This window comes from Cervus elaphus, chromosome 23 (genome assembly GCF_910594005.1).
Source record: "Cervus elaphus chromosome 23, mCerEla1.1, whole genome shotgun sequence".
In the NCBI taxonomy this organism is placed as follows: domain Eukaryota; kingdom Metazoa; phylum Chordata; class Mammalia; order Artiodactyla; family Cervidae; genus Cervus; species Cervus elaphus.
Genome location: NC_057837.1, coordinates 58,164,854 through 58,189,486, shown reverse-complemented (window position 1 = coordinate 58,189,486; position 24,633 = coordinate 58,164,854). Strand labels below are relative to the sequence as shown.

The window sequence follows — 24,633 nt, the reverse complement described above, 5'->3', positions numbered from 1 at the left end:
TGGAAAGCCTGTCCAGCCTGCCCATGGCTTCCCCATCTAGATCAGGGGTCCGAAAGCCGACTCCATCAAGGGCCAGGGGGTCTGTCACGCCACTAACAAGCCTGCTGCTGGGTGAACGCAGCCACAGTAAGAGTCCATGGGGATGAGCCAAGAGAACCTGATAGAGCGGGCAGCTGGCCCAGGTCTATCTATACCCAGGTGACCCCCGACCTGCCCTCAACTGCAGACTTCAAGCTGCAGTCTGTCACTGCAGTGGCTGGCATCTCCGTTGTCATCATCATGCGGTATTTTCTAGCTTCTCTGGTGCAGCGCCAGCTGGGACATGCAGTCTCAGGGCACAGGGCTTACCTGAACATGAACCCCACCCTCTGACAGATGAGGAAATGAACTCCCAGGGGTCACCCTGAAAAGAGGCCACAGCAGGACGGCCATGTCAGGGGTGGGCCCTGCGCCAAGCAGACAACGGCTGTCTCTGGGTTCCTCTGGGAGGTCACGGGGCCCCAAGACTCTGCAGATGTGCCCTGTCTAGCAGGGGCCCCAGGGGAGCCGCCACACCTACTTCAGGTCTAACAAGCCGTTGTGTTTACCCAGCCGGGCATCCCCAGGGGCCCATGCAGGTGGCTGGTAGATGTCGAGGGGTACTTTCTTTTAGCCTCAGATGTTCAGGAACCAGACAGAACCTGGATCCTGGCCTCCATCTGGGCACGAAGTCCCAGTGCTGCCCACACAACTGTCCCCTTTCCATGGTGACCAGGATCCCTCACACGGGAACCTCTGCCATCTCCCCAGCTCTCACCACTAACATCACCCTTCCTATGACCGTGTGGGGGGCGGGGTGCAGGAGAGAGGCGAGCCCCTCCCATTTTACAGATGTGCACATTGAGGCTCGGAAGCGGTGAGATGCTGCCCTGGAGCACAGCTCGGGCTGCGGTCTTCCCGTTTGTCCAAAGTGCCCTCTTTTGCACCAGGATCTGGCAGGGGTAAAAGAGGCCTCAAGCTGTCGCTTAGAAGCTGTGTGGCCTCAGGCAAGTGTTCCCACCTCTCTGAGCCCCAATTTCTCCTCTGTAAGATGTGGCAGTGCAGCTGCTGGCACCATCACTTGGGCAACAGCAAATAAACCCACAGGTGAGCCTTAGATGCTTCCAAGCAGTAGCAGAGCGCCCTCCGGGCACACGGGGCCTCGGGGTCGGTGCACCCCGTGTTCCCGCTCGAGGGACCTGAGCAAACACGCTCCTCGCCCTGGCAGCCTGGTGACGCACGGAAGCCTGACACAGGCGGAGATGCCCGAACCTGCCAGGAACAGGCCTGCCAGCCCGACGCGGCTCAGTCCCACAGACTCTGGGCACCAGAGGTGTCCCTCAGAGCTGAGAGGCCACACTGGCCGCCCAGGCCTGATTCTCTCACTTTCCCCCAGCGCCCGGCCAACACAGGCTCAGTGACGTGCTCCCCGCAGAGCCCCCGGGCTGCCCTCTCTGTGATCCGCAGCCTGCCGGTCACAGCTGCTCCTGTCCAGGTTGTTACACTCCGCCTCACAGGTGTGGAGATGGAAACTGTTTAGTAATGGACTCTGCACCGCCTCCTGGTGCAGCTGCTGAGGAACACCCACCGGCGGGCAGGGGCGGCCCAAAGGCGCAGGCGAATGACGGGGGCCGTGGGTGCTGAGATCTGGGGGAGGGCGAGGTCCCACCCTGCTGGGAGCCGCTGCGTCTGCCCCAGTTGTGAGCAGTCAACCCCAACGCCACGCACACTTGATGGGGGCGTCCAGGCCCCTGGAAGCTCAGGCACTCACCGAGGACAGGGCATCTTCCCTCCTCCTGCCCTGGCTGTGCCGGCCAATGAAGGAGCGAGCGGACAGCTTGTAGTGGCTCAGCAGACACGTGATCACCACCACCATCACCATGACCACCACCACGATGATGGTGATCTCAACGAACTCCAGCTCCGCTGCAAGACCAAGGGCACACGTGAGACCCTGGGGACCCCAGAGCAGGCAGGGGCTCGGGGCAGTTTTCCTGAGCACCCACCCACCCCAACACACACACACCCCAACATCCCTGTACACCCCAACACTCCGACACACCCATACACACAAACACAGATAACACACCCACGCATAGACATATTTATCATACACACAAGACGCACAGAGACACCACCCTCGACCAGGACCGGAGGGTATGAGGGCCACCCCCACCTCCAGGAAGAGGCCTCAGAAAAACCACATTCTGGGAGGTTGCAAACACTGCAACTCTCATTTCTTTTTTTTCGGGTTGTTTTGTTTTTTCCCCCCCAGAAAGCGGAAAAACCCTCAAGTGCTGGAAAAGGAAAGAGGTTATTTTGATCCTGCCAGAGTCGGGCCGGTTTCTGCTGACTCGAGCGGGTCTGTGTCGGGGCCGATTGGCAGCTGGCCATGCGCCATGCCAGCAGAGCCCCCAGCAGTGGTGGGTGAGAGGCTGGGGGCCTGGGCAGTGACCTGGCTGCGGGGGGGGGGCCGGGGGCACAGCCAGCCTCCCCTGGTCCAAGGCTGCCCATGGACGAGCCAGGAAATGTGCCTCCCCAGATCCCAGAGGGCAGGCAGGAAGACCCTCCCCCTGCCCCGGCACTGACAGGCAATTAGCCGAGGTCTCCCCAGGGGTACAGGTTCAAGTTCGGGGCCACTGACTCAGCGCTTCCTCTTAGACAGACACACGGAAGTTGGAGGAGTGGGGGCGGGCGAAGGTGGGGCCTGGAAAGCAGGCAGTGAGGTGCGCTGTGTCACCATGTGCCATGTGCCACTCACCCGGGGGCCCGGCCAGAGCCTGCGAGGGCAGCCCCTTCTGTCACCAGCCTCCGCTTCCAGTGGGAGATCGACGCGTCCCGGGTGGACATTCCTGCTGGTTCAGTAGAACCCCTCCGCACGCAGCCCGCCCACAGCCCTCTCTGGAGCCCTGGGCACCCCTTCTTCCTACCCAGGCTCTGCAGGACACCCACCTTCTCCCACCATGTTAAACCTTTTTGCCCAGACGTGCCAAAGTCTGCCTGATGCTGTTAGTTGAGTGGGTCTGCCCCCTAGGGGACACGTGGCAATGTCTGAGGACACTAGTGGCTCAGACTGGTGATACTAGTGACAACCAAGGGTGCTCCCAAAATCTAGAGGGTGAGAGTCAAGGTGCTGCTTAATATCCTACAGTCCATAGGACTATAGGGAAAGAATGTGCCAGAGCTGAGCATCTCTGTGCAGGGCTGAGCGTATATACGGGTGCTTTTTCATCATCCCGTCTCACAGGTGAGGGGACCCAGGTTCAGGTCATGTGACAGGCTCCTCGCTGCTGACTCCCTCACTGGATGTCCACCGCTGCACCCAGAATTCCATCTGGAGCCTGGGCCCTGGCTCCAACCTGGGGGGTGGGGGTGGGAGCCACATCCTTATCTTGCCCTGGGAGGGACCAGGAGGGACAATGAAGTAGCCAGGGACTTTGGTGAGTCCTTCCTGATGCTTGAGAAGGCTGGGCCCCGCCTGGCGGGAAATAGGACAAGCCTCAAACCCTCAGAAGGACTCGTTCCCTTTCCCGCCAGGAGGGTGCGGGGCCTGAGCTGGCAAAGGCCAGGACGTTGGCCTGAGCCCAGTGGCTGTGGCCACACCTCCTGCCTCCCCAGACAGGCTGGTCCGGGGCCTGTGCGCTAGGGCCTGGGATAAAGCTGCCCATTCAGGGGACACACAGGCTGGCTTTGTGCAACACCCACGCCCCCTCCTCAGAGGGGCCTGCAACCCCTCCCCCAACAGCGTGCACTCTTCACCCCGGCCCGGGCCTGGGGGTAGGCACCCTTGCCCTCCTCCGCCCATCTCCAGGGGCCCTGCCCACGCCTGACTTGAAGCAAGGGAGGTGTCTGTGTCTCCGTCCCAGGCCTTGTGGCCTGAAGGCTCCCAGCCAGGCCGCTGCCCTCCTCCAGGTGACATCTGGTGGTGAAGGCAACTGGGCTGGAGGCGCCCAAATGGGGCAACAGATGAGGCCCCATGGGCTGAGTGGGCGTGAATACAGCCCACAGCTCTCCCGACCCCCAAAGAGCGGGAGGACCTGATTTTTGGGGTGCAGTGTCAGAGAATCACCCCCAGAAAGGAGCCCAGGGTGCTGAAGGCACTAACGCGACCACACTGGTTCCTGGGCCACAGCCGCACACAAATCCACATGGGGGACGATGGGGCGAAATTCTCAGGAGACCACGAAGCGCTTCCAGGCTCTATTCTGGAAGCCAGAGGCCTGGAGTCGTGGCCAGAAGGGAGGGGAGACTCCTAAGGGTTGCAGAGTCCCTGAGGCGGGTCCGGGGCCGGCACAGCACTCCATGGGGATGCCCAGGCTGGCTCTGTGACCCTCACTCACTCTGAGTCCATACCGGTTTCCCCACGTGGAAGGGGGAGGCTGTGTGGGGGCCCACATGGCCAGCACTCAGGGAACCATGAGTTGAACCAAGGTGACCGTGGTTAGTAGGGGCTCCCTAGCACACCAGCCAAAGCAAACAAGGGCAGTCCAAACCCACATGTCTGAAGAGAGAGGGTCAAGCAGGACCCAGCTGGATATTCCAGGGTGTGCAAAGACACAGGGTCTTCCTAGGTGGTGTTAGTGGTAAAGACTCCACCTGCCCATGCAGGAGCCATAAGTGATGGGTTCGACCCCTGGATCAGGAAGATCCTCTGGAGGAAGGCATGGCAACCCACTCCAGTATTCTTGCCTTAAGAATCCCATGGACAGAGAGCCTGGCAGGCTACAGTCCCTGGGGTCACACAGAGTTGGACACAGGTGAGCCACTGAGCATGCACAAAGACACGGAAGCACGGGGACGGGGGGATTGAGGGGGTCAGGAGAGGCCCCCCAGCCAGCAGGTGATTCATCCAACCCATAAGGCAAAAATAAGCCTAGGCTGGGTGTCTTGACCTTGGCCATAGGGTGAGGGGGCTCTGGTCCCCTGGATAGCACAGTGAACTTTCATACCCTGAGTGTGAAAGTCTGAGTCTCCTTCCTGGAGACTCTGCCTTCAGGGGACATGAACCCACCTCTCTGGGACATGCATCAGAAAGTTATCTGCTGGAATACGGGGCAAATGGGGGGCCTAAGGGCATTTGCATCCATAGTCCCGTCCCATCCAAAGTAACAAACAGAGCTGTGGGTGGCCCTCTTAACACGGGCTGTGCTGTCCACTTGCCCCAAGCTCCACCTGGGCCATAGTTCTGCTTGACCTCACCTGCCTGGCCCCTGTGGATCTTTATGCCCAGTTCCTCACTCCTGCTCCACTGCAGGCATCATTAATCGAGCAAGAGCTCCTCCTCATCAGGTCCACAGAGTGCTCCAGACATGCACTGCTAGCTGAAACCCCAGCAGACCAGACAGTCCCAGGCAGGCTGGGCCAGTGCAGCCAAAACTGCCAATCTCTCCAGAACCTAGAAACTGTTGGTGAAGCCGCCTGGCCTTTAACGCTGGCAGCATAGTCAAAGAGTTTTAAAAGCAACAAGCAGCCAAAGTCTGCAGGATGGGTGGCTTCTAGACTTCCAGCCAAGAGAGGAGCCCCCAAGACACGGAGCCACACAGATCCTGCCTCAGCGTCCTCGATCTCATAGGCTTCCCTTTACCTGGACATGGGGCCAAGTGCCCAGCACACTGGCGGAAGAGATAGGTCCAACCGCTGCCCCCCACTCAGTTCAAGTCTCCTGTGACCACGGGGCTCACAGCAAAGCCTGGTCACAAATAAAGGGGAATCAGAGCAGGAGGGGGTGGCGGGCTGGTTCCCAGCCCAAACTCCCTGTTGTCATAGCAACCACTCACTGGGACTACAGTCAGGATGCTAACATGTACAACACGTGCACCGCCCTGCGCTGAGCCCACCTCTCACACATCACCATGCTACTGTGCAGACGAGCCAACCAAGGCACAGACAGAAGTCCCTCCAGATCAAACGGCAGGGCCGATCCCAAATCCAGAGCCTCCTTGAGGGAACGAGAGGGGAAAAGGCCTTTATCTCCTGCTAAATGCTCCCAGCTTTCCCGAAGTATCTGTCAGTTCCCCCTCCTATGGGGGAACACCTCAGAAGATGCCTGCATCTGCCAGCTGCTGGCCGTGTGACCCTGGGCATATGCACCCCCGAGAGCTCCAGGAAAGATGAAAAAGTGCGTGTCAAGGGCTCAGAACAGGGCAGGAGTCAGTGGGTGATCCACTGTTAGCCTCGTCACAACCCTCTACATGCCTCTGGGACAGCAGGCACCCCTCATCCAGGCTGATGCCCTGGAAACACTGAGCATGCTTTCACGGGCCTCTGTCCCAGGGTCAGGCAGAAAAGGTCACCCAGGGTGGTGGCTGGACTTACGGGCACCGGTCCCTGCTTCGAGGACCTGCGCAGAGAACAGGAGCCTTTGGGGAGGAAACATCACACTTCCCTCATTCTGTTCAGGGCGTCAGGCCTGCTTACCGTGGGGGAGCGGTCCTGTCCTTTTTCTTGCTAATTTCCCCCTTGGGGTCGGTGATGGATGCGGCAAGTTCTCTGGGGGTGGCCAAGCCCATCTTCCACATGCAAAGTAAGGTCACTCTAATTTAATTGAGCGTCTTCTTTCCTCGTGAATAACTTCAAATTAACAGATTCGTCCGCCTCATTGGAGCAGCCAGACTCCGCTTTTGTGTCTCCTCCTCCAGAGACGGATGCAGTCACTTTGAGGTGTGCATACGGGCGTCTCTGGTCCTTTCCCAGCTCGCCTGACACCAGTGAGGGGTAGCGTCTGGGAGCCCCCTCAGGGCCAGGTGTGGCCCGAATCTCTTTGGGTATCATCGTATTGAACCCTCAGCGGCATTCTGTGAGATAGACACCAATATGACCCCTGCCGCCAACTTTACAGATGAGGAAACTGAGGCTGCGAGCAGGGAGATAACTGGCCAAAGGCCACACAGTTCAAGACCCCAGACCCCCAAGCCTGTGCTTTCAGGGATGGGTTAGGGCGACAGCCCCACACCCAATGGTCCTGGGTACCATAGTCCCAGAATGTCAGGAACAGTGTTGGTTCAAGTCAGGCGCTCGTGTGGAATGGGACTGGTTGCCAGGGTAGATCAACACTGCCTAGAGTATCACTTGCCATGTGGTCCATGAAGCCAGTATCTTGGCCAGTGGTCCCCACCTCCCCACCAGCACAGAGGAAAGTCACAGGATGGTTGTTAGATAGGCCTCGTGCCATGCATTTGGGGGAGCTCTGGGCACCTCCCACGAAACTGCATAAAGACACAGCTGCCTTCTCCTCTGTCTCTATCTGAGTGATAAGCACCTGCCCAGGACAGGACATCCCTCCCCACTTAGTCCCCACAAACTCCCGAGGGGCAGTTTCGGCTCTGTCAGGCCAGGAGTCAGAGTGCAGTCCTGACCCCATGGCTTCCTTCCCCAGCAGCTGGGGGAGCCAGGATGAGCTCTCAGAATGCACATTTTAAAATAAAATTAAACTGAATAAAAATTCATATGAGGCTTTAAAAGGAACCCAATTCTATCAAAATATAGTTCTCAAACTCTGAACCAGACTTTCGATATAGGAAGAACATAACAGGATCACACAAGTGACCTGGGATACTATCACATTAAATGCGACCCAGCAGGTTTCCATGAATAGGAAGTCTGTGGTTTCTACCGGCGACCAGACTGCAAGTAGCTGCTGATGCCCTGTGGTTTGGTACCTATGTTCCTGTTAGGGGTGGTTAAGGTAAAGAGGCAATTCTTTTGCAACCAAGTTTATGGCCCCCTGTTCTGAGTGATGGAGCCAGACTTAAACCAAACGCAGGAGCCTCAGTTCAAACCCCTGGCTGGCTGCTTCTCGGCTGTAAATGGGGAGAGGGCTGGTGCAGAATTTGCCATGCACCGTGTGGGCACAACCGTCACTGTGTTTTCAGTTAATCGTCAGAGAAGCAGCCGGATGCGGGAGATCTTTTCTCTTTCCCTGGCTGGAGAGCTGGGCCAGAGTCCACCCAGCTCCTGCCAGCCCACAGGAGGTTTCCAGACCAGACGACCCCCCCCCCACCCCCCCGCCCTGTGTCTGCTCCGGGCGGAGGAGCAGCCGGCGCGCTCCCTGGTTAACAAGCAGTCCGTGCAGGCGGCCCTGTCTGGCCTCCTGGCCGCACACTGAGGAATTAGGAATTGGCACTGTCTGAAATTTATGAAAATCTAATCTCGTTAGGCCTGCCTGGATGAGACTGGCCGGGGCAGGCCTCATTGTCATTCTGAGGAGCCCCAGCCAGCCTGGGGTTCCTGCCACTTCATTTACTGCCCCTCCCCCCCCCACTGTATTTGAATAAGAACCCAGCTCCTTCCCCCCCACCTGGAATTTCAAATAAAATTGAACCAGACGTCAAAGGAATAACTTTCTGATCACTCCTGGTGCCATTTCAAACACCCCTGACGGCACATTGATTTTCTTAGGGTAAGACCGTTTGTAAGTAAAAGAACGGATCTTTCTCTTAAGGTTCGGGAGGTGGGCAGAAATCTAGGCCAGTTTTCTCATTTTTAAAGACAGACTGTACGCTTACCCAGCCCCTACTCTGTGCCAAGCATGCAGCTGGGCGCCAGGCGCCTGATAGCGGAGCACATAACCATGAGATACTGTCCATGACGCTGTCCAGTGTTGTGTGTGGGGGGGCCGGGGCAAGCCTTGCACTGGGGCCCGGGGCTCCACGCATTGCTGCCCATGGCAGAATTCAGGGCACTGATTCAGAACACGAAGTGTGCCCCCAAGATTCCTGGGTTCGAATCCCAACTTTGCCACTTTAACTGTGACCTCAGGCACATCACTTAGTGTCCTCATTTCGGGGCGAGAACAAGGAGGGCTGACCCATTCCCCGTCCCATGTGGCTGTGGTGAGAACTGTGTGGGTCAGTTTGTAGCCACAGACTCAGGCTGACAGAACCTCTGCAAGGAGAACACCCGGGAAGCCTCATTATGTGGAACCCAGAACCCCAGGCCCTGGGCCACACCTGTCCTGAGCTGGGCGGTGGAATCACAGTGGCTGGAGAAGACCCAGCAAGGTGGGTCCTTCTGCCAGCACCATAGCTGATAGACAGTGCAAGCTGGGAGCATCTCCGAAAAGCAAAGTAACAATCTCTCAAAACTTTGAAGTGAGAACCCCTGACCAGACAAACCACCTCCTGGGTATTTATCTCCACATGCAGGTTTCCTGGGATTCTCTGCCGTTAGCTCTCTCTGCTCTAATGAGAATTTTGTTCTGTGCTCTCTGAAAAAAAGTGAAAGTGTGAGTCGCTCAGTTGTGTCCGACTCTTTGCGACCCCAAGGACTGTTGCCCACCAGGCTCCTCTGTCCATGGGATTCTCCAGGCAAGAGTACTGGAGTGGGTTGCCATTCCCTTCCTCAGAGGACCTTCCCCACCGGGGATGGAACGAGCATCTCTTGCGTTGCAGGCAGATTCTGCACTGTCTGAGCTACCAGGCAGGGAGGGAAGCCCCTGTGCTCTGTAAGGGGCCCAAACACAGCCTACCCCAGGGCCTTTGCATGAGCCCCTCCTTCTGTCTGGAATGGTCTTACCCACAAGCCTGTGCTTGCTCCTTCCTGGTCTCCATTCCAGTGTCACTTACTCAGGAAGCATGCTCACAGGAAGCATCCTGTCTGCATCAGTGTCTGCCCTGGTCCCTGGGACCCATGCCCCAAGCCTGCTTCACGGTTCTCTGTAGCTCTCATTAGGGGCTTGCACCTCTCCCTCCCAGAACGCCAGTGGTCCATCGCTCATTCTCTGTATCCCCAGCACCTTCCCCAGAGCAGGCACACAAGAAATGCATGGCATAAAGGATCACAGCGTTCTCAAGTATAAAGAGGCATGCAGGAAGGCCCACTGCAGGTGAAAAGGCAAAATCCCTGGAAACCACTTAAACGTCCCCCCTCCAAGGGGCTGACACAACCAAGGAAGGCACTGCCAGCAGATTTGTGTGCAATGACAAATTGTACACAGATCTGTGCTTCTCCCTGAGCAAGAGAAGCTATCCAATGAGACAGGACCATCCTTGTTTAAAAGCACAGACGTGTATATTTTAAAATAAAAGTGATTCGGGTGATGCATACATACTTCTGTGAGTGACTACATGCACCTACATGGCCCAAGGGCCAGGCATGGTTACCCTGGGAGTGCCGGAGAGGGGACGGCTCCTTCCTTGTAATACACACTCCTGCACACTCACCTTCAAGCACGTGCGATTACATTGACAGTAAGAGACAAAGCGTCTGTCGGTCTCCAAACCAGGCGGCTGATCCCCGGAATGGGGCTTCCCAGAGGTCCTGGCAAAGATGCTGTCATCTTGGGTCTGGCAGCACTTCTCAGGGGATGAGGGGAGGCTGGGTCAAGCCCCTCAGCGTGGGATTGAGGGCAGTAGAACCCTGGCCTCGGGTGCCTCTGATGGGCCCTGGGAGTTTAGGTGCTGAGCTAGGGTTGCTCTTTGTGGGGCAGGCGAGGGCCTGACCGCCCCTCCATGGTGCCCTGGCTGAGGAGCCCAAGGTGATACCCAGGTGCCAGGTGGTCATCCAGTCCCCTCGCCTGGAAAGGGGACACAAGTGTGGCTGAACACAAAGCTGCCCTGTGAGACTGTCTCCTGTCTCTCTCCAGCACAGGCTGAACTGACGGCCACTCTGGGGATGAAAGTGTTGTATGGTAGAGCAAACGGGACGACAGAAGATGGGCCACAGTCACACCACTCCTTCCGTCCACCTGAGCCACCTCCAGCTTTTCCTTGCCTGGCTGACTGCTTCCCTCCCTTCCCTCTTCCCCCGCTGGACTGCACCTGCATACAAGAGTATGCATGAACACACACACACTTTCCTGCTGGGCTTCCCCCTGATCCCTCCCTGAGCTCCCCAGCATGCAGGCATCACCCTCTCAACTCTTGTCTACCCAACTCTGCTCAAGAGCATCTCAGGATGGGAGCACCAGATCTCAGCTCTGTAGCCTGTCCAGCAGAGCCTAACAGAGAAGGCTCCACACTGGTCTGTCCCAGTGTCGGTGGAAGCATTCGGAAGCCCAGGGGACCAGACAGTCAAGGTGCACTAATTAGCCAACAAATACAGGGCCAGGTTTAAAGGATGTGAACGATAAGTCATCAGTCCCACATACCCTTCTGTGCTGTGCATCTCCTTTAACTAGTAAGATGCCTAGTCCTGCATGTAGGCAAACTGCCTTCTTGAACCCAAGTGGCAAAGTGTGCAGCACTTCACTCATTTTTGGGCTTCAGCCCACACATCCCGAGGTCACCTTGCAGGAGGTCACCTGAGAGAGGGCTGCAGCTGGGTGATGGGTGAGCCCTGAGTCTCAAAGTGTGTGTGGGAATGGGGAGGTAAAATCAACTCCAGGGCGAGCAGAGGGCCTGTGTAATCATTTTAGAGCCTCGTGATTAAACGCTCCTTCAATAAGGAAAGACAAAGCCGTGCCTTTTATCTTTCTTGCTATTACCCAAATGGAAAGAACTAATGGGATTTTTTTTCCTGTTGTCACCGACATCGAACATCTTTAAACACCCACTGTCAGCAAAATATCAATCACCGTTCGAGAGTTATTGGCGGAATGGAGTGAATTTGCGGTGAGAGAGAGCGGTGTCTGTCAATGGACACGGAGGTGCAACGGAAAGTTATTTAAAATAAATCAAATGCGCTTTGTTAATTGAGGAGAGGAGGCGTGGGTGAGTGAGCTGTCTGCGGTGGCAGTGTCAATGACCGTAATCAGCTTGGAGGGCGGCGTGGCAGGACCTATCAAAATCTAAAAGGCACGCTACCTTTCCAGCTTGCAATTTTAACTTCCAAGATTGTATCCAACAGAAAAATCCGCAGAAGGACCTGAGAGCATACACGTATGAGGACACTTCTGCAGGGTTTTTTGTGACTGTGAACAACCAGAGACCATCTAAATTCCACTCAACTAACCGTCGTATATACGTATCTCACTGTCTTGCCATTATGTGACCCAAAAATCCCATTCTTGGGCATGTATCCAGAGAAAACCATAGTTCAAAAAGATGCATGCACCCCAATGTTCACTGCAGCACTGTTTACAACAGCCACGACATAGAGGCATGTCCACTGACAGAGAAATAGATAAAAAAGACATGATACCTACATACAATGGAATACCACTCAGCCATAAAAAGGAACAATATAGTGCCATTTGCAGAGACTTAGATGAACCTAGAGACTGTCATACAAAGTGAGATTAAGTCAGAAAGAGAAAAAGAAATATCACTTATGCATGCTCAATCATGTCTGACTCTTTGCGAACCCATGGACTGTAGCCTGCCAGGCTCCTCTGTCCAAGGAATTTTCCCGGCAAGAAGACTGGAGTGGATTGCGATTTCCTCCTCCAGGGGATCTTCCCAAGCCCAGGATCAAACCCGTGTTTCTTGCGTCTCCTGCATTGGCAGGTGGATTCTTTGCCCCCGTGCCGCCTGGGAAGCCCATATCACTTTCATGTCAAATATAGAAAAATGATACAGATGAACGTACTGGCAAAGCAGAAACACAGTCACAGCCGTAGAGAACAAACCTATGTGTACCAAGGTGGGAAGAAGAGTGGGATGAATTGGGAGACTGGGATGGACATATATACACTATGTATAAAACAGATAACTAAGGAGAACCTACTGTTTAGCACAGGGAACTCTACTCAATGATCTGTGGTGACCTCCATGGGAAGGAAATCTAAAAAAGAGTGGATATATGTATCGGTATAACTGATTCCCTTTACTGTATAATAGAAACTAACAACATTGTAAAGCAACTAAACTCCAATGAAAATTACACACACACAAAAAGACAGGTAAATCTGACAGTGGGGTTTCCCAGCCTTGGTGCTACTGAGATTTTGGGGCTGGATAATTCTCTGCGGTGGGGCCTGTGCACTGTAGAATGTTTAGCAACATCCCTGGCCTCTGCCCACTAGAAACCAGTAGCACCATCACGGTCAAGTTGTGACAACCAGAGGTGTCTGCCGACATTGCCCAGTGTCTCCTGGGGAACACAGAACCATGCGTGGCTGAGAACAGCTGACCTATATAGGTTTGAGGAGGGATGGCTATTTTTGCAATTATTGCCAAGCAGAAATAATGAAACTGGAACAGTATCTATAATATGCACCCATTTTTATAGCAAAAACAAGGATAAAAATCAAATTGTTCATGATGATGACTACTGACAGAAGTCATCTACCCTTTATACTTTTTGTATTTCTACATTGTTTGCATTTTTTATAACAAATATGGACAGCTTTAGTTTCACCAATCCTAATTTACATACCAAAGAGACTGGGGCGCGTGCGCTTGTGTGTGTGTGTGTGAGTTTCCAAACGTGGTGACAAGGTGACTCTGGTTTGCCCTCGCCACTCGGGAGTCACCGTGTGCTCCTTGGAAACCAGCAGTGTTTCTCTCAATTACTGATTTTCAAGAGCCTGGTGTTTCCCAACATGAGCTCGGAGGGGCTTGGGGGCAGCACCAGAAGAGGGGAAGTGAAGGGGGCTCAGTCTCCAAGCCTCTCTGACAAAGAGCTCAGCTCTGAATCGGCCCACAATGCAGCCGGGATTGAGCCACTGCTCAATAGCTCCTCCGTCAAAACGGCGGCCACATGCTGGGGGCCTTCGGGGTCGGTGGGATCGGTTTGGTCAGGAGGGGTCTCAGCGCCAGCCGGGGGTGCCCCTTTCCGTTAGGACCACGAGGGGCCCAGCTATTCTAGGTCTCACCCAGGGCAGAGGCAGGAGATGCAGTGATGGTCAAGGTCACATGGCAGGAGAGGCCGGAGAAACTGTGAGAGCAGAATGGGTTCTCCTGAACCCCTGGGCTCTCTGGAACTGAATCGGATTCAGCAAACACCAGGAGCAGGGTGAGCAGAAGCCCTGGAGCTGGCTGCCTGGACCCAAACCCCAGATCTACCCATGGCCAGATGTGTGACCTAAGGACATGGCTAAATTCCTTATCAAGCGCCCAGTACATGTCAAGTAGCCCATAAGCATCAGCTGTTATTCACAAGGACTAGCGTGACCCTCTCCTGGGACCCTGGCCTCCCACTTTTCACGCCTCCTGGTCCTCTCGGCCCGGCAGCATCTCAGGTGCCCTCTGAGCAGAACCTCAGCTTCCCTCTGGCGGGGCCTTTGCCCAGGCTGATCCACCTGCCTGGGACGCCCTCTCGCCTCCTCTTCCTCCTAATTCAGCTCCTGACCCCAGCTCCAACTGCCCCTGCGGCCACTTCCTTCTCTGGCTTTCTCTGGCAGTTGTAAGCTCTCTCACATAACACCCAGGTTATCTGCTATGACTTCCAAGAAAATGCATGTGTCATGACTTGGTCTGTGTCTTACTGTCACTGTCCGTCTGCCCATCAGCATGAGGTCTCCTTGTCCTGCAGCTTCCCCAGAGCCAGCATGAGACTGGCAAGCAGGAGCCTTTCTGCCCAGTCTTTGAAGGATTCCTCTTCAACCCTCAAAGTCCAGCTATGGTTGCTCCAGAGCAACTTTTACATCCTATTACAGCGCCAAACCCTGGCCATCGCCATGTGGGACTCCCAGCTCCAAGGAAGAAGGCATCCCCTTTACTGGTCTCTCCCTGGTATCTCGCCTATCCTGGGGCTCAGGCAGCAAAGAAACTTGCATTGGTCAACACACAGTCAGGCAAGCAGCCAGGAGCCTGGAACCTCCAGAGCAGTGCAGGGGCTCGAGATGTAGACCTACAGTGGGGGGCTGGTGCTAAGATCAACCAACAAGGAGTGGCAGTTCTTACCTGCCTTCCCAAATCCTCTGCTTGGAGCAGAAGGGTACTTTGTATTATGAACTGAATCTGTGTCCCCCCCAAAATAATACATTGAAGCCATAACTCCCAAGTGTGGCTGTATTTGGAGATGGGGCCTCCAAGTGATGAAGAATAACTGGGGTCACAAGGGTGGAGTCCTGGTCTTATAGGATTAGTGTCCTTATGAAAAGGGACATCAAAGGGAATTCACTGGTGGTTCAGTGGTTAGGACTCAGAGCTTTCACTGCTGGGGCCTGGGTTTAATCCCTGAGTTTGAGCAAGCTCCGGGAATTAGTGATGAACAAGGAAGCCTGGTGTGCTGCAGTCCGTGGGGTTGCAAAGGGTCAGACACGACTGAGCGACTGAACTGTGAACTGCACCCGGGAACTAAGATCCTGCAAGTTGCACAGTGTGGCCAACAGAAAAAACAAAAAGGAAGAGAGATCACAGAACTCACTTCCTCTGCACACATGCCAAGGAAAGCCCATCTGAGGACACAGCAAGAAGGTGGCCGTGTATGCCTGAGGAAGAGCCCTCAACGCGCACCCTGAACTTAGACATGAGCTCACTAGCACATCTTGAAATGTAGGAGCTGATGCAGGGAGACTGGCTGGCTGCAAGCTGTGGAAGGAGGGGACCTGCCCTGGGCGGGGGTGCAGATGGCAGGGGAGGGGGGATGGGTCTATGGAGACACAAGTGCACCTGTGGGGACAGCAGCAGTCTGCTCACAACCCCATGCACAACGCCCAGGGCCTGTGTGATCTTATTTTCCATGAGGGATGTTCTTTTCTGTGGTCCACCCTGCTATCCCACACGATCATTCCAGCAGCACATTCACCAAGCATCTGCTATGTGTTGGGCCCAGACTCTGGGAACTGAGGTTTCTCAGGGTGATAAATAAACCCTACTCTCCACAGCAAAAGGGTTCAGGTCTGTGCTGCCAGAAACCTGGCTAAATTTATTTCTGGGACAGACGACTGATGGTCTGGACTCTCCCAAGGCCATTCATTCTAACAACACACCTACATCAGGCATGGCCCCAGCTCCTAGGACTTCCCAGGTCTGAGCTGTCACCTCACGGACCTTTCCCAGCAGCTCCAGGGTTGGGGGGGCTTAGTCTTATGGCACCCTTGTTACACGGACAGGGAACCTGAGATTTGGAACTCACACAGACCTCTACGTGGGGCCTGGTATCCTAACTGCTGTCCTCTGGACCAGAAACTCAACACAAAGCCACAGCACAAACCACCGCCTCCCGGCAGCCCCAGCTGAAGAGGTCCCTCACTCTGGCTCACTTCCTCTTGTCTCGTAGCAAGAGCAGCAGCTGGCAAAGGCCGATCCACCAGGGGCCAGACTGCAAGGTGACACATCCATGCTGGCCAGGGAGGTAGGATGGCTCATCACCTGGATGTGGGATGCAGGTCCAAGGAGAGTCCGGACCCAGGAGAGTTTATTTACAGGCTTGGGGGGTTGGGTGGGGGCTCTAGGAACCAAGGAGGGATACACTGACAGGAGGCCACTGCATGGACCCCTGGCTGGGAGGAGCTCAGGTGGGGGGGTGACCTCACCCCTGCAGAACCCCGCCCCCCACACCCCAGCAGGTGGGAGCATCAGCGTCCGTCTCTGCCTCTCTCCAAGGATCCGCAGGTCAGGGTCTGTCTGAGGGTGTCTGTGCATCTGTCTCCCACTGTTGACTTCCTGTGTCTGTATGTCCTTCTCTTTGGGCTGTCTGTCTTTCTGAGGGTCTCCTGTGGGTGCACGTATGCACATGTGTTTGTGTGTGTGTTTGAGACTGTCTGGTGTCTAAATCTGTCCAATCTTTCCCTGTGGTGCTCATGAATCCCTTCCTCTTTCCTTTTCGGATGATGAACGAAACAAATCCCAGAGGGCAAGTGACAAGCCTCCCAGACGCCAGACGCCTCCCCGAAAGCGGTTTGCCGCTCCACGGTCTCCACCCCGTGGGTGAGGCTACTCCAGCCCTTGTATCATTTCCTCTTGAACATCTTCCAGGAGCAGAGAAGTCCCAAACAATGAAACAAGAACAAGGTTCTCTGAGGGACGCAGAGGCTCATGGTAGGACTGAGATGTGGACCAGCAGGGCCGTGGGAGGCAAGAGGCCTGGTTTCAGACTTGAGTCCAGACGTCCCACTTCCTGTATGTGTGACCTTGGCCCCCTGCTCTGCTTCCGTAACGTAAAAAGCATGATCAGTAACAGCATCACCTGCCAGGATGACTGAGGATTACCTCAGCCAGTGTTCACGGGGTTCTCAAGGCAAGCATACTGAAGCAGTCTGCCATTCCCTTCTCCAGTGGACCATGTTTTGTCAGCAAATCCTGACATTTTGAGCAAACTCCAGGAGATGGTGAAGGACAGGGAAATCTCCTGTGCTGCAGTCCATGGGGTCTCAAAGGGTTAGACACAACTTAGCGACTGAACAACAACACCTCTACCACCTCAGAGAGGCCTCCTAGTGGCCCCATCCCAAACATACCCACGCCTTACCTCACTCTGCATCTCCCGACGGCCAGCCTTGGCCATGAGGGGCAACGCAGTGTTAAGTTAGGAGCCTGGATTGTCTGCTCTTTCCCACAGGGCTTTCCCAGGTGGCTCAGTGGTAAAAAAAATCTGCCTGCCAATGCAGGAGACACGGGTTCGATCCCTGGGTCAGGAGGATCCCCTGAAGAAGGGAATGGAAACCCACCCCAGTATTCTTGCCTGGAGAATCCCATGGACAGGGGAGTATGGCGGGCTACAGTCCATCTGACTGCAACCCCATGGACTGTAGCCCGCCACACTCCCCTGTCCATGGGATTGCAGAGTCGGATATGACTGGTTACACACGCATGCACCATGGCTCTAGGGGCAAAGGGCAGTCCCTCCGTGGTCTGCTCGAGGACAGTAATGTACCTGAAGCGTGCCCGGTGTGAAGGACAGCGCCTGATACGAGTAACTGTCTTTATTGACGTGCCTGCCTGCTGACTGCTGATCTCACCTCAGCAGCAGGAAAGCTCCATGCAAAGACCCTTGTTTATCTCATTCTCACTGAATCCCTGGAGGGCAACACCATGCTTGGCACAATATGCTACCGTCAATTAATGATTGAAGGAGGAAGGAATTCACATCCAAGGTCCACTCTCCAGGACTCACATCTCTCCCCCAGAGGCCAGGGGATAGATGGGTGTTGATGAAACGTGGAGGGTCTTTTCACAAAACGAAATCTGCAACTACCATACGACCCAGCAATTACGCTTCCGGGCTTGTAGCCCAGAGAAACGAAAACTTATGTTCACACAAAAACCTGTGCGTGAATGTTCACAGGGTCTTTATTTGTCTCAGCCCCAAACTGGAAGCAGCCCAGATGCTCTAGGGCAGGTGAGTGGTCAAACTTACCGTGGGTGTCTCCGTGGCATAGAAACAACAGAAAGGAATGAACTATTGATACATCAAATGACCTGGGTGGATCTTTATAGAGTCATGCCAAGTAGGAAAAAAACCCCATCTCAAAAGGTTACATACAGTATGATTCCATTTATATAACAGTCTCAAAATGACAAAATTATAGAGATGAACAGATTACTGGTTGCCAGTGGTTCATCTGATAAAATTGCATAGAACTAAGCATGCACACAGGCACACACAAATGCACGCACACACATGCTCACTCATTCAGATGAATGCATGTCAACAGGGGAAACTGGAACAAGGTCAGTGCATGTCAATTTCTGGTTGGGATACTGAACTATTACTATGGAAGACGTCAGCACCGGGAGAAGCCGGAGGATACATATAAGAGTTCTCCCTGTATCATTACTCACAACTGCATGTGAATCTACAATTATCTCAAAATAAAAAGTTTAAAAAGAAAAGTGAGGAGTATGGGGGCCCCGTCTGGTAGAGGGCAATACTAGCTACTTCAAGTGACCCTCGGGGTGTGCACAGTCCAGGACTGGTGCTGGGTGAGTGGTTTACTCATGGGTGGGGGGTAGGAGCTGAAACAGAAGCCGCTCCCCCCACCCCGCCAGCCTCCCTCCGTCTCCCGCTCACAGCATCTGCCATCTGGCTGTTGCAGCCAGCCAAACGAAACCATCTCTCGGCTGTCATCTTTCAACTTGCAGGTCTGGCTCCCAGGTTTGAAGATTAAATTCTAAACATGCCATTTAAAATTTAGAAACGAAGAAAGAAGATTTTAAGTAACCTCTAAGCCCTGTCTTCCCACCAGCGAAGAGAAAAGCATCTCCTACTTCCTTCCCAAAGGGAGGGAGAGCAGCTGGGGTTCCCCAAAGTGTCACCACATCTCCACTACAACCCAGGACCCCAGTTCTGCAGGTCAAAGTGTCACGTGTCCCCAAAGTAAAGCATCACTGCTAAGTGTCAATGTGTCGCCAATGACGAAGTGCCTGCACGCTCTGCTGCCAGTCACCACCTCAGGCACAGAAGAGTCAGGAACTGCAGGGGTCTGTGAGCAACACGGGCATCTTGGGAGACACCTGAGTGTCCTCTCAAATACTGTTTACCTGTCTTCTCCAGAACCTTGACTGGATCTGGAGTTGACCTGTCATGAGCGCTGGTCCCTCTTCACCTGGGGTTCAGCCCAGCCCTGTGGTAGTTCTGGAGAAGCTAGAACCCTCCAGTAGTCTCATCTGGAAATTTCCATGGACAGAGGATTCTGGCGGGTTATAGTCCATGGGTCTGAGTACACAATATTTAAACTAATTATGATGACAGGGACAGGAAGGGGTGGACACCTAGGTGGTTCAGAGAACCTTGCAGCGAAGGGGGTCATGAATGAGGCTGGCTGAAAACAAGCCTATGAGATGCTGGGCCTCTGGGGGAGGCAGCAGCTTGGAAATCCCCAATATGGTCAGACACAGAAACAACGGACCGCAGAGGGAGGAGGGTTGCTCAGAGTCACATAGCTACCTGGGCAAGGCTGGGGGTGGGGCCAGCACAGGCCTCCCAGTCCCTTAGATACCAGCTGCCCACACTGGCATACATGGCCGGGGTTTGCACAATGCACCACTCCAGAGAATAAGGGACATGACCCTGCCTGTCCTTTCACGAGCCTGCCTCATAGTCACTGAAAGCCCCAAGGAAGCCTGGTGTGATGAATTAATGGCAGGCATGACTTCTGCCCAACAGACACACCAGTGGGGAGCGTTGTAGCTTCTATGACTTGGCTGGGCTGTGCTTAAGCTTTAAGTGAGAGCTATCTATCTTCATCTATCTACTTACCTGTCAATTACCTATATGTATCTATTGTTCATCGATCATCTATCTGTATCTATCATTCATCTATCTATCATGTCTATATATCTATCATTCATCTATCATCCATCTGACTATCTGCCAATCAAGGCTCCCAACCAGCCACATGTTCTCTGTCATCGCCTACCTGGACAGATGCAGAGACCGCCAGCCTGCCCACACTCACGCACTACCTTGAGGACAGGCTCTGAGGGTAAAGGCAGCGGTTCTCACTGGGGACGATTCTGCCGCTGAGGGACCTCTGGCGATGCCTGCAGACATTCTGATCATCCCATCTGGAAGGGGTACTGCTAGCATCACGGGGGGAAAGGGGCCGGGGATGCTGCTGAGTACCCCACAGCACACAGGACAGCCCCTCAGAGAGGCATTATCTTGCCCAATGCTGCTAGTGCCGAGGTCCAGAGACTCTGGAGTCACAGTGCCTGGTACATAAAACCTGCTCCGTAAATAGCAGTCAGGCAGCACGCAAGTCCTCGTTTAGGCTCAACACGGAGACAGTGGCAAGGACGTGAGTTACACGTGGCTGGTTTAAGGACTAACAACAGCTCAGTCTGTAAATCTGATGTGAAAATAGACAAATGACGGAAAAAGCCCTTGCTCAATGAACACCCGGATTATACGTTTCTGAGGGTTAGAGATGGAGCAACTCCCTCTTGTCCTAGGCACACACAGTAGGTGCTTCATAAATGCTTGTGAAAGATGCACATGTGCTCAGTCGCGTCCGACTCTTTGTGATCCCATGGGGTTCTCCAGGCAAGAATACTGGAGGGGGTTGCCATGTCCTCCTCCAGGGATTGAACCCACATCACCGGCATTGGCAGGCAGATTCTTTACCACTGAGCCACCTGGGAAGCCCTGTGAAAGGGTACATGAGTGAGAATGAGAGCAAGCAGCCTGTGTTGTTTCCAGGCTCTTCTCTGGAGGATGGAGAATGAACCGACCATGTGTGGGGCCCATATAAGTGATAAAGAAGATCTTTAGATGAGACGTTAACCGTAGGAAAACCAGGGTTTCTGACAATGTCCGGCTTCCTCCTTTTACGCAAACAGCAGTCACTATCTGAGAGCCCTTTAACCCAAACACAGAGAGACTGTAAGCCCTGGTGCCTCTAAGAAACCCAGTGTCTTCATTCAGCCTTGACAGAGAGTTGCAATGCCCCGGGTGGCCCGGGGTATAGCCTTCAGATGTAAAGCAGGGCCCTCTGATGGCTGGGGAACTCGGCATGGCCATCTTCCTGGCCAGTTCTCCTGAGTCTTGAGCTCCTACTCACCCCAGGTTCTACCACTGATAGGGTGAGGCTGTGTCCAGGCCTACAACAAAGTGTGCTGTGATCAATTAGTGATGTCTGCCCCAGGTGCCAGCAGGACACACAAGAGACACGTGTGGTTCCAACTTCTGGTGGTTACAAGAAACCCTGCCTCATTGGGATCTACTATGCCCTCCAAACCGGCTGCCTCCCTGAGACCCAAAGGGCACCCTGACCCTGGCGTGGGTCTCCTTCCTGCCAGGGCAGTAAGGGGCAGTGGGCAAGCTGCCCTGAGCCTCTAATTCTAAACTCTACAATTTGCAGGTGAACTTAAGTTTTTTTTGTTTTTTTTTTCTTCTTGAGCCACAGTGATAAGGACACTCAGGGACCTGCAGCAGGGTGGTCCCAGCAATGAGAAGGGAAGGGGTCCTCCCAGGCCTTTCTTTTTAGGACAAAATTTTTATTCTGAGGATAACCGCAGATTTACATCCTATAACGAGATCTCCCTACACCCTTAGTCCAGGTGTCCTCAATGGTCGTTGTTGTTCTGTTGCTAAGTCATGTCCAACTCTTTGCAACCCCATGGACTGCAGCACCCAAGGCTCTTCTGTCCTCCACTATCTCCCAGTTTTCCAGGTTCCTATGCAATATCGTTCTTTACAGCATCAGACTTTACTTTTACCACCAGACATATCCACAACACAGCGTCATTTCTGCTTTGGCTCAGCCGCTTCATTCTTTCTGGAGCTATTAGTAATTGCCCTCCGCTCTTCCCAGTAACATATTGGACACCTTACGACCTGGGCGGGGGGAATGGTTCATCTTCCAGTGCCGTATCGTTTTGCCTTTTAGTAGCATCCTATAAAACTGCATCATTTGTGGCTTTCCCAGGTGAATCAGAAACTTCCCTAACTTTTAGTCAATCCTTGCTTTACAGACCAAGGGCTAAAATCTGATTCCTCCCCGATCCAGGTTTCACAGCCAGAAGATCACCCACGCCCTCACCATCACCCCTTCCCTGAGATTCTTTGCTCCACGTCTTTCCACTGCTGGCTGGGTCCCACCCTTCAAGTCCCAGCATGCATGTCAGCCCCTCTGAGAGGCCTCTCAACTCCCATCCAGCACAACCTCTGGCATGGCCATGTGACCCTGTTTTAGTTCCTCCCTGGCATTACCACTGTCTGAAATGACTACTTTCTGCTCTCCCACTAGAGCCTGAGCTCCGCTGAGGATCGGCACAGATGCTTTTCAGCCACCACTGTCCATCTACAGCTGCCTCAGGGGCACACACAGTAGGAGCTCGACCATCTGATGGATGCACACACAGTGTTTAGTTCCCCAGACACTGGGGTTGCCCCCCACTTCCCTCCACAAGCCACATGGACACAGGCACCAGGCTATGTTTAGCTGGGAGTATTGGTATGTGGAAGGCTGAAGTTGGGAATGAATGCTTGAGTAGAGTCTGAACAATCTGGGTCATTTCTGGAACCAGCCCCAGAGCCAGGGGACCAGCTCCACCATCAATTTACCACCTGACCTTGGGCAGGCTGCATCTCTCTGAGCCTCAGTGTTCTCATCCATAAAATGGGGAGTGAACACCCATGTTCCCTTGCAAACCTAAGCATGAACTCCCCACTGGTATGCGGTCCAGGTCCTAGGTCTTCATATTAATGCCAGTTGCTTGCCCAGAGGGATCCCCCAAGACCAGCCTCCAACTGCCCTTTCTGACAGAGGTGCAAACAGCAACAGCAAAGTGGGGCTCCTTAGCAAACAGCCCACTCTGAGAAGACCCGATGATGGGGTGAAGCACGGCTGCTCTGCCACGCTGGCACCCCCCATCCTGCATTAAAAAAAAAAAATCCCTACCAAGTACCCACTGCCTGCAAGAGTCAGTGTTGCCAGTCGCCAGGAGAAACCAACTTCTGGAGGAAGAAAAGTTCAATTGACGAGCTATAAATATTTCTGTTCAATTCTGCCGGGGAGCTGGGCTCTCTGGCTGAGCAGGCCCCACTGAAAAGGAAGGCGGCCCACCAGATTTGTTTCAAATTATGAAAATAGATGTTGTCTCCCAGCCACATCTGTTTTGCCTGACAAATGAGCAGCGATTCGCCTCCTAAATAAAGTCGCACACCAAGGCAGTCTTGAAACTCCAGCTTCCCTAAGAAAAGGAAAAAAAAAAAAAAAAAAGGCCAGGCCTCCCAGATTTGAGACTCCGACACGAGACTCTTTTCAATCTCGTCTCTCAAGCTGCAGGCTCTTGGGGCGTCTGAGCCACGCGCACATCCTTAAACTCGGCTTTCAAAGCTCACATCTCCCAGTGTGAACAGAAGCTGCTTATATTAGAGGGAATGGGGTTCCTGCTGTTCTTTAAAAAGAAAAAGAAGACCAGGAGACATATGATCAAGTATAAAAATGCAACAAAAAAAGTCCCCCCAAACTCAAGCCAAGAGTGCATTTTTGATGTGCTGAAAAAGGCCAATTTTTGGAGCGCACATCAATAGCAGTGGCACTCGTTTCTCTATGACACGCTGGCTTGGTGACTGGGTTAATATCATCATTTTGCTTTAATTACTCCAAGACAGACCCAATTAAGTCCATGTCTGCCAGCCCAAGGATCCGATATTTAATAGCCCATCCTTCTTTAAGGACCATCCCTGCTCAGGAGCTTGGTAAGGGGAGTGGGGCCAGCAGTGTGCTCGGGCGCAGTACACACTTGGTGATGCTGTTCTGGGCTCTCCCTCTTATTTTTAAAAGAGGCCCCTGACCTTCCTTTTGGGTCCTTCTCCTTCAAGATGGATGTTATAGTAATGTGGAGGCACGTAGAGACCCCAGTGACTGTATAACTCTAAATATTACAATTCAGTCGCAAATCAGAACTTACAGATCAGGACTCAGAGACTTTCAGGCTGAGGTGACAAAGAGGACAGACCGCCCTCTTGTTCTCCTTCGGCACTGTGTTCACCTGCCCCCACAAAGCCGGTAATAAACCAGTGCCAGGCACAATGGGAGATACCGTGTCACGGGCCACTCCTGCCTGTGGGTTTTGTCTGTATGGGGGAAGAAATAAAAGGATTGGGCCAAGAAGCCAGATCTCCCATCTCTTGCAGATGAAATGTCCAAGCCCACCCACCGCCCCCTCCCCAACCCGCCCAAAGAAGTAGATTGATGTGCTGGATCTGCTTGGCCTGGCAAAAATGAGATGCAGTTTAGGGATCCCAGGAGACATCTGGTCGGCTGGCCGCCCCCAACCCCCTCCTTTTGTGCCCCCTACATGTAAAACCCAAAGGGCAGATTGATGAGTGCGGGGTGGAGGGTGAAAATTTACAGCTTGGCAGCCAGGTCAACAGTGATGACAATGGTTCTGGAGGTGG

At 53.9% G+C, this 24,633-nt stretch overlaps 1 protein-coding gene across 2 annotated transcripts in view; it reads right to left on the bottom strand.

Annotated features, from left to right (window-relative positions):
• PMEPA1 (prostate transmembrane protein, androgen induced 1) overlaps positions 1-24,633 on the bottom strand; it is a 57,311-nt gene that overhangs the window by 5,859 nt on the left and 26,819 nt on the right. For both annotated transcript variants that reach the window (XM_043884915.1, XM_043884914.1), the window contains exon 2: positions 1,790-1,944. In XM_043884915.1, the coding sequence (XP_043740850.1) occupies positions 1,790-1,944 (155 nt within the window). The remainder of the gene's footprint in view (positions 1-1,789; positions 1,945-24,633) is intronic.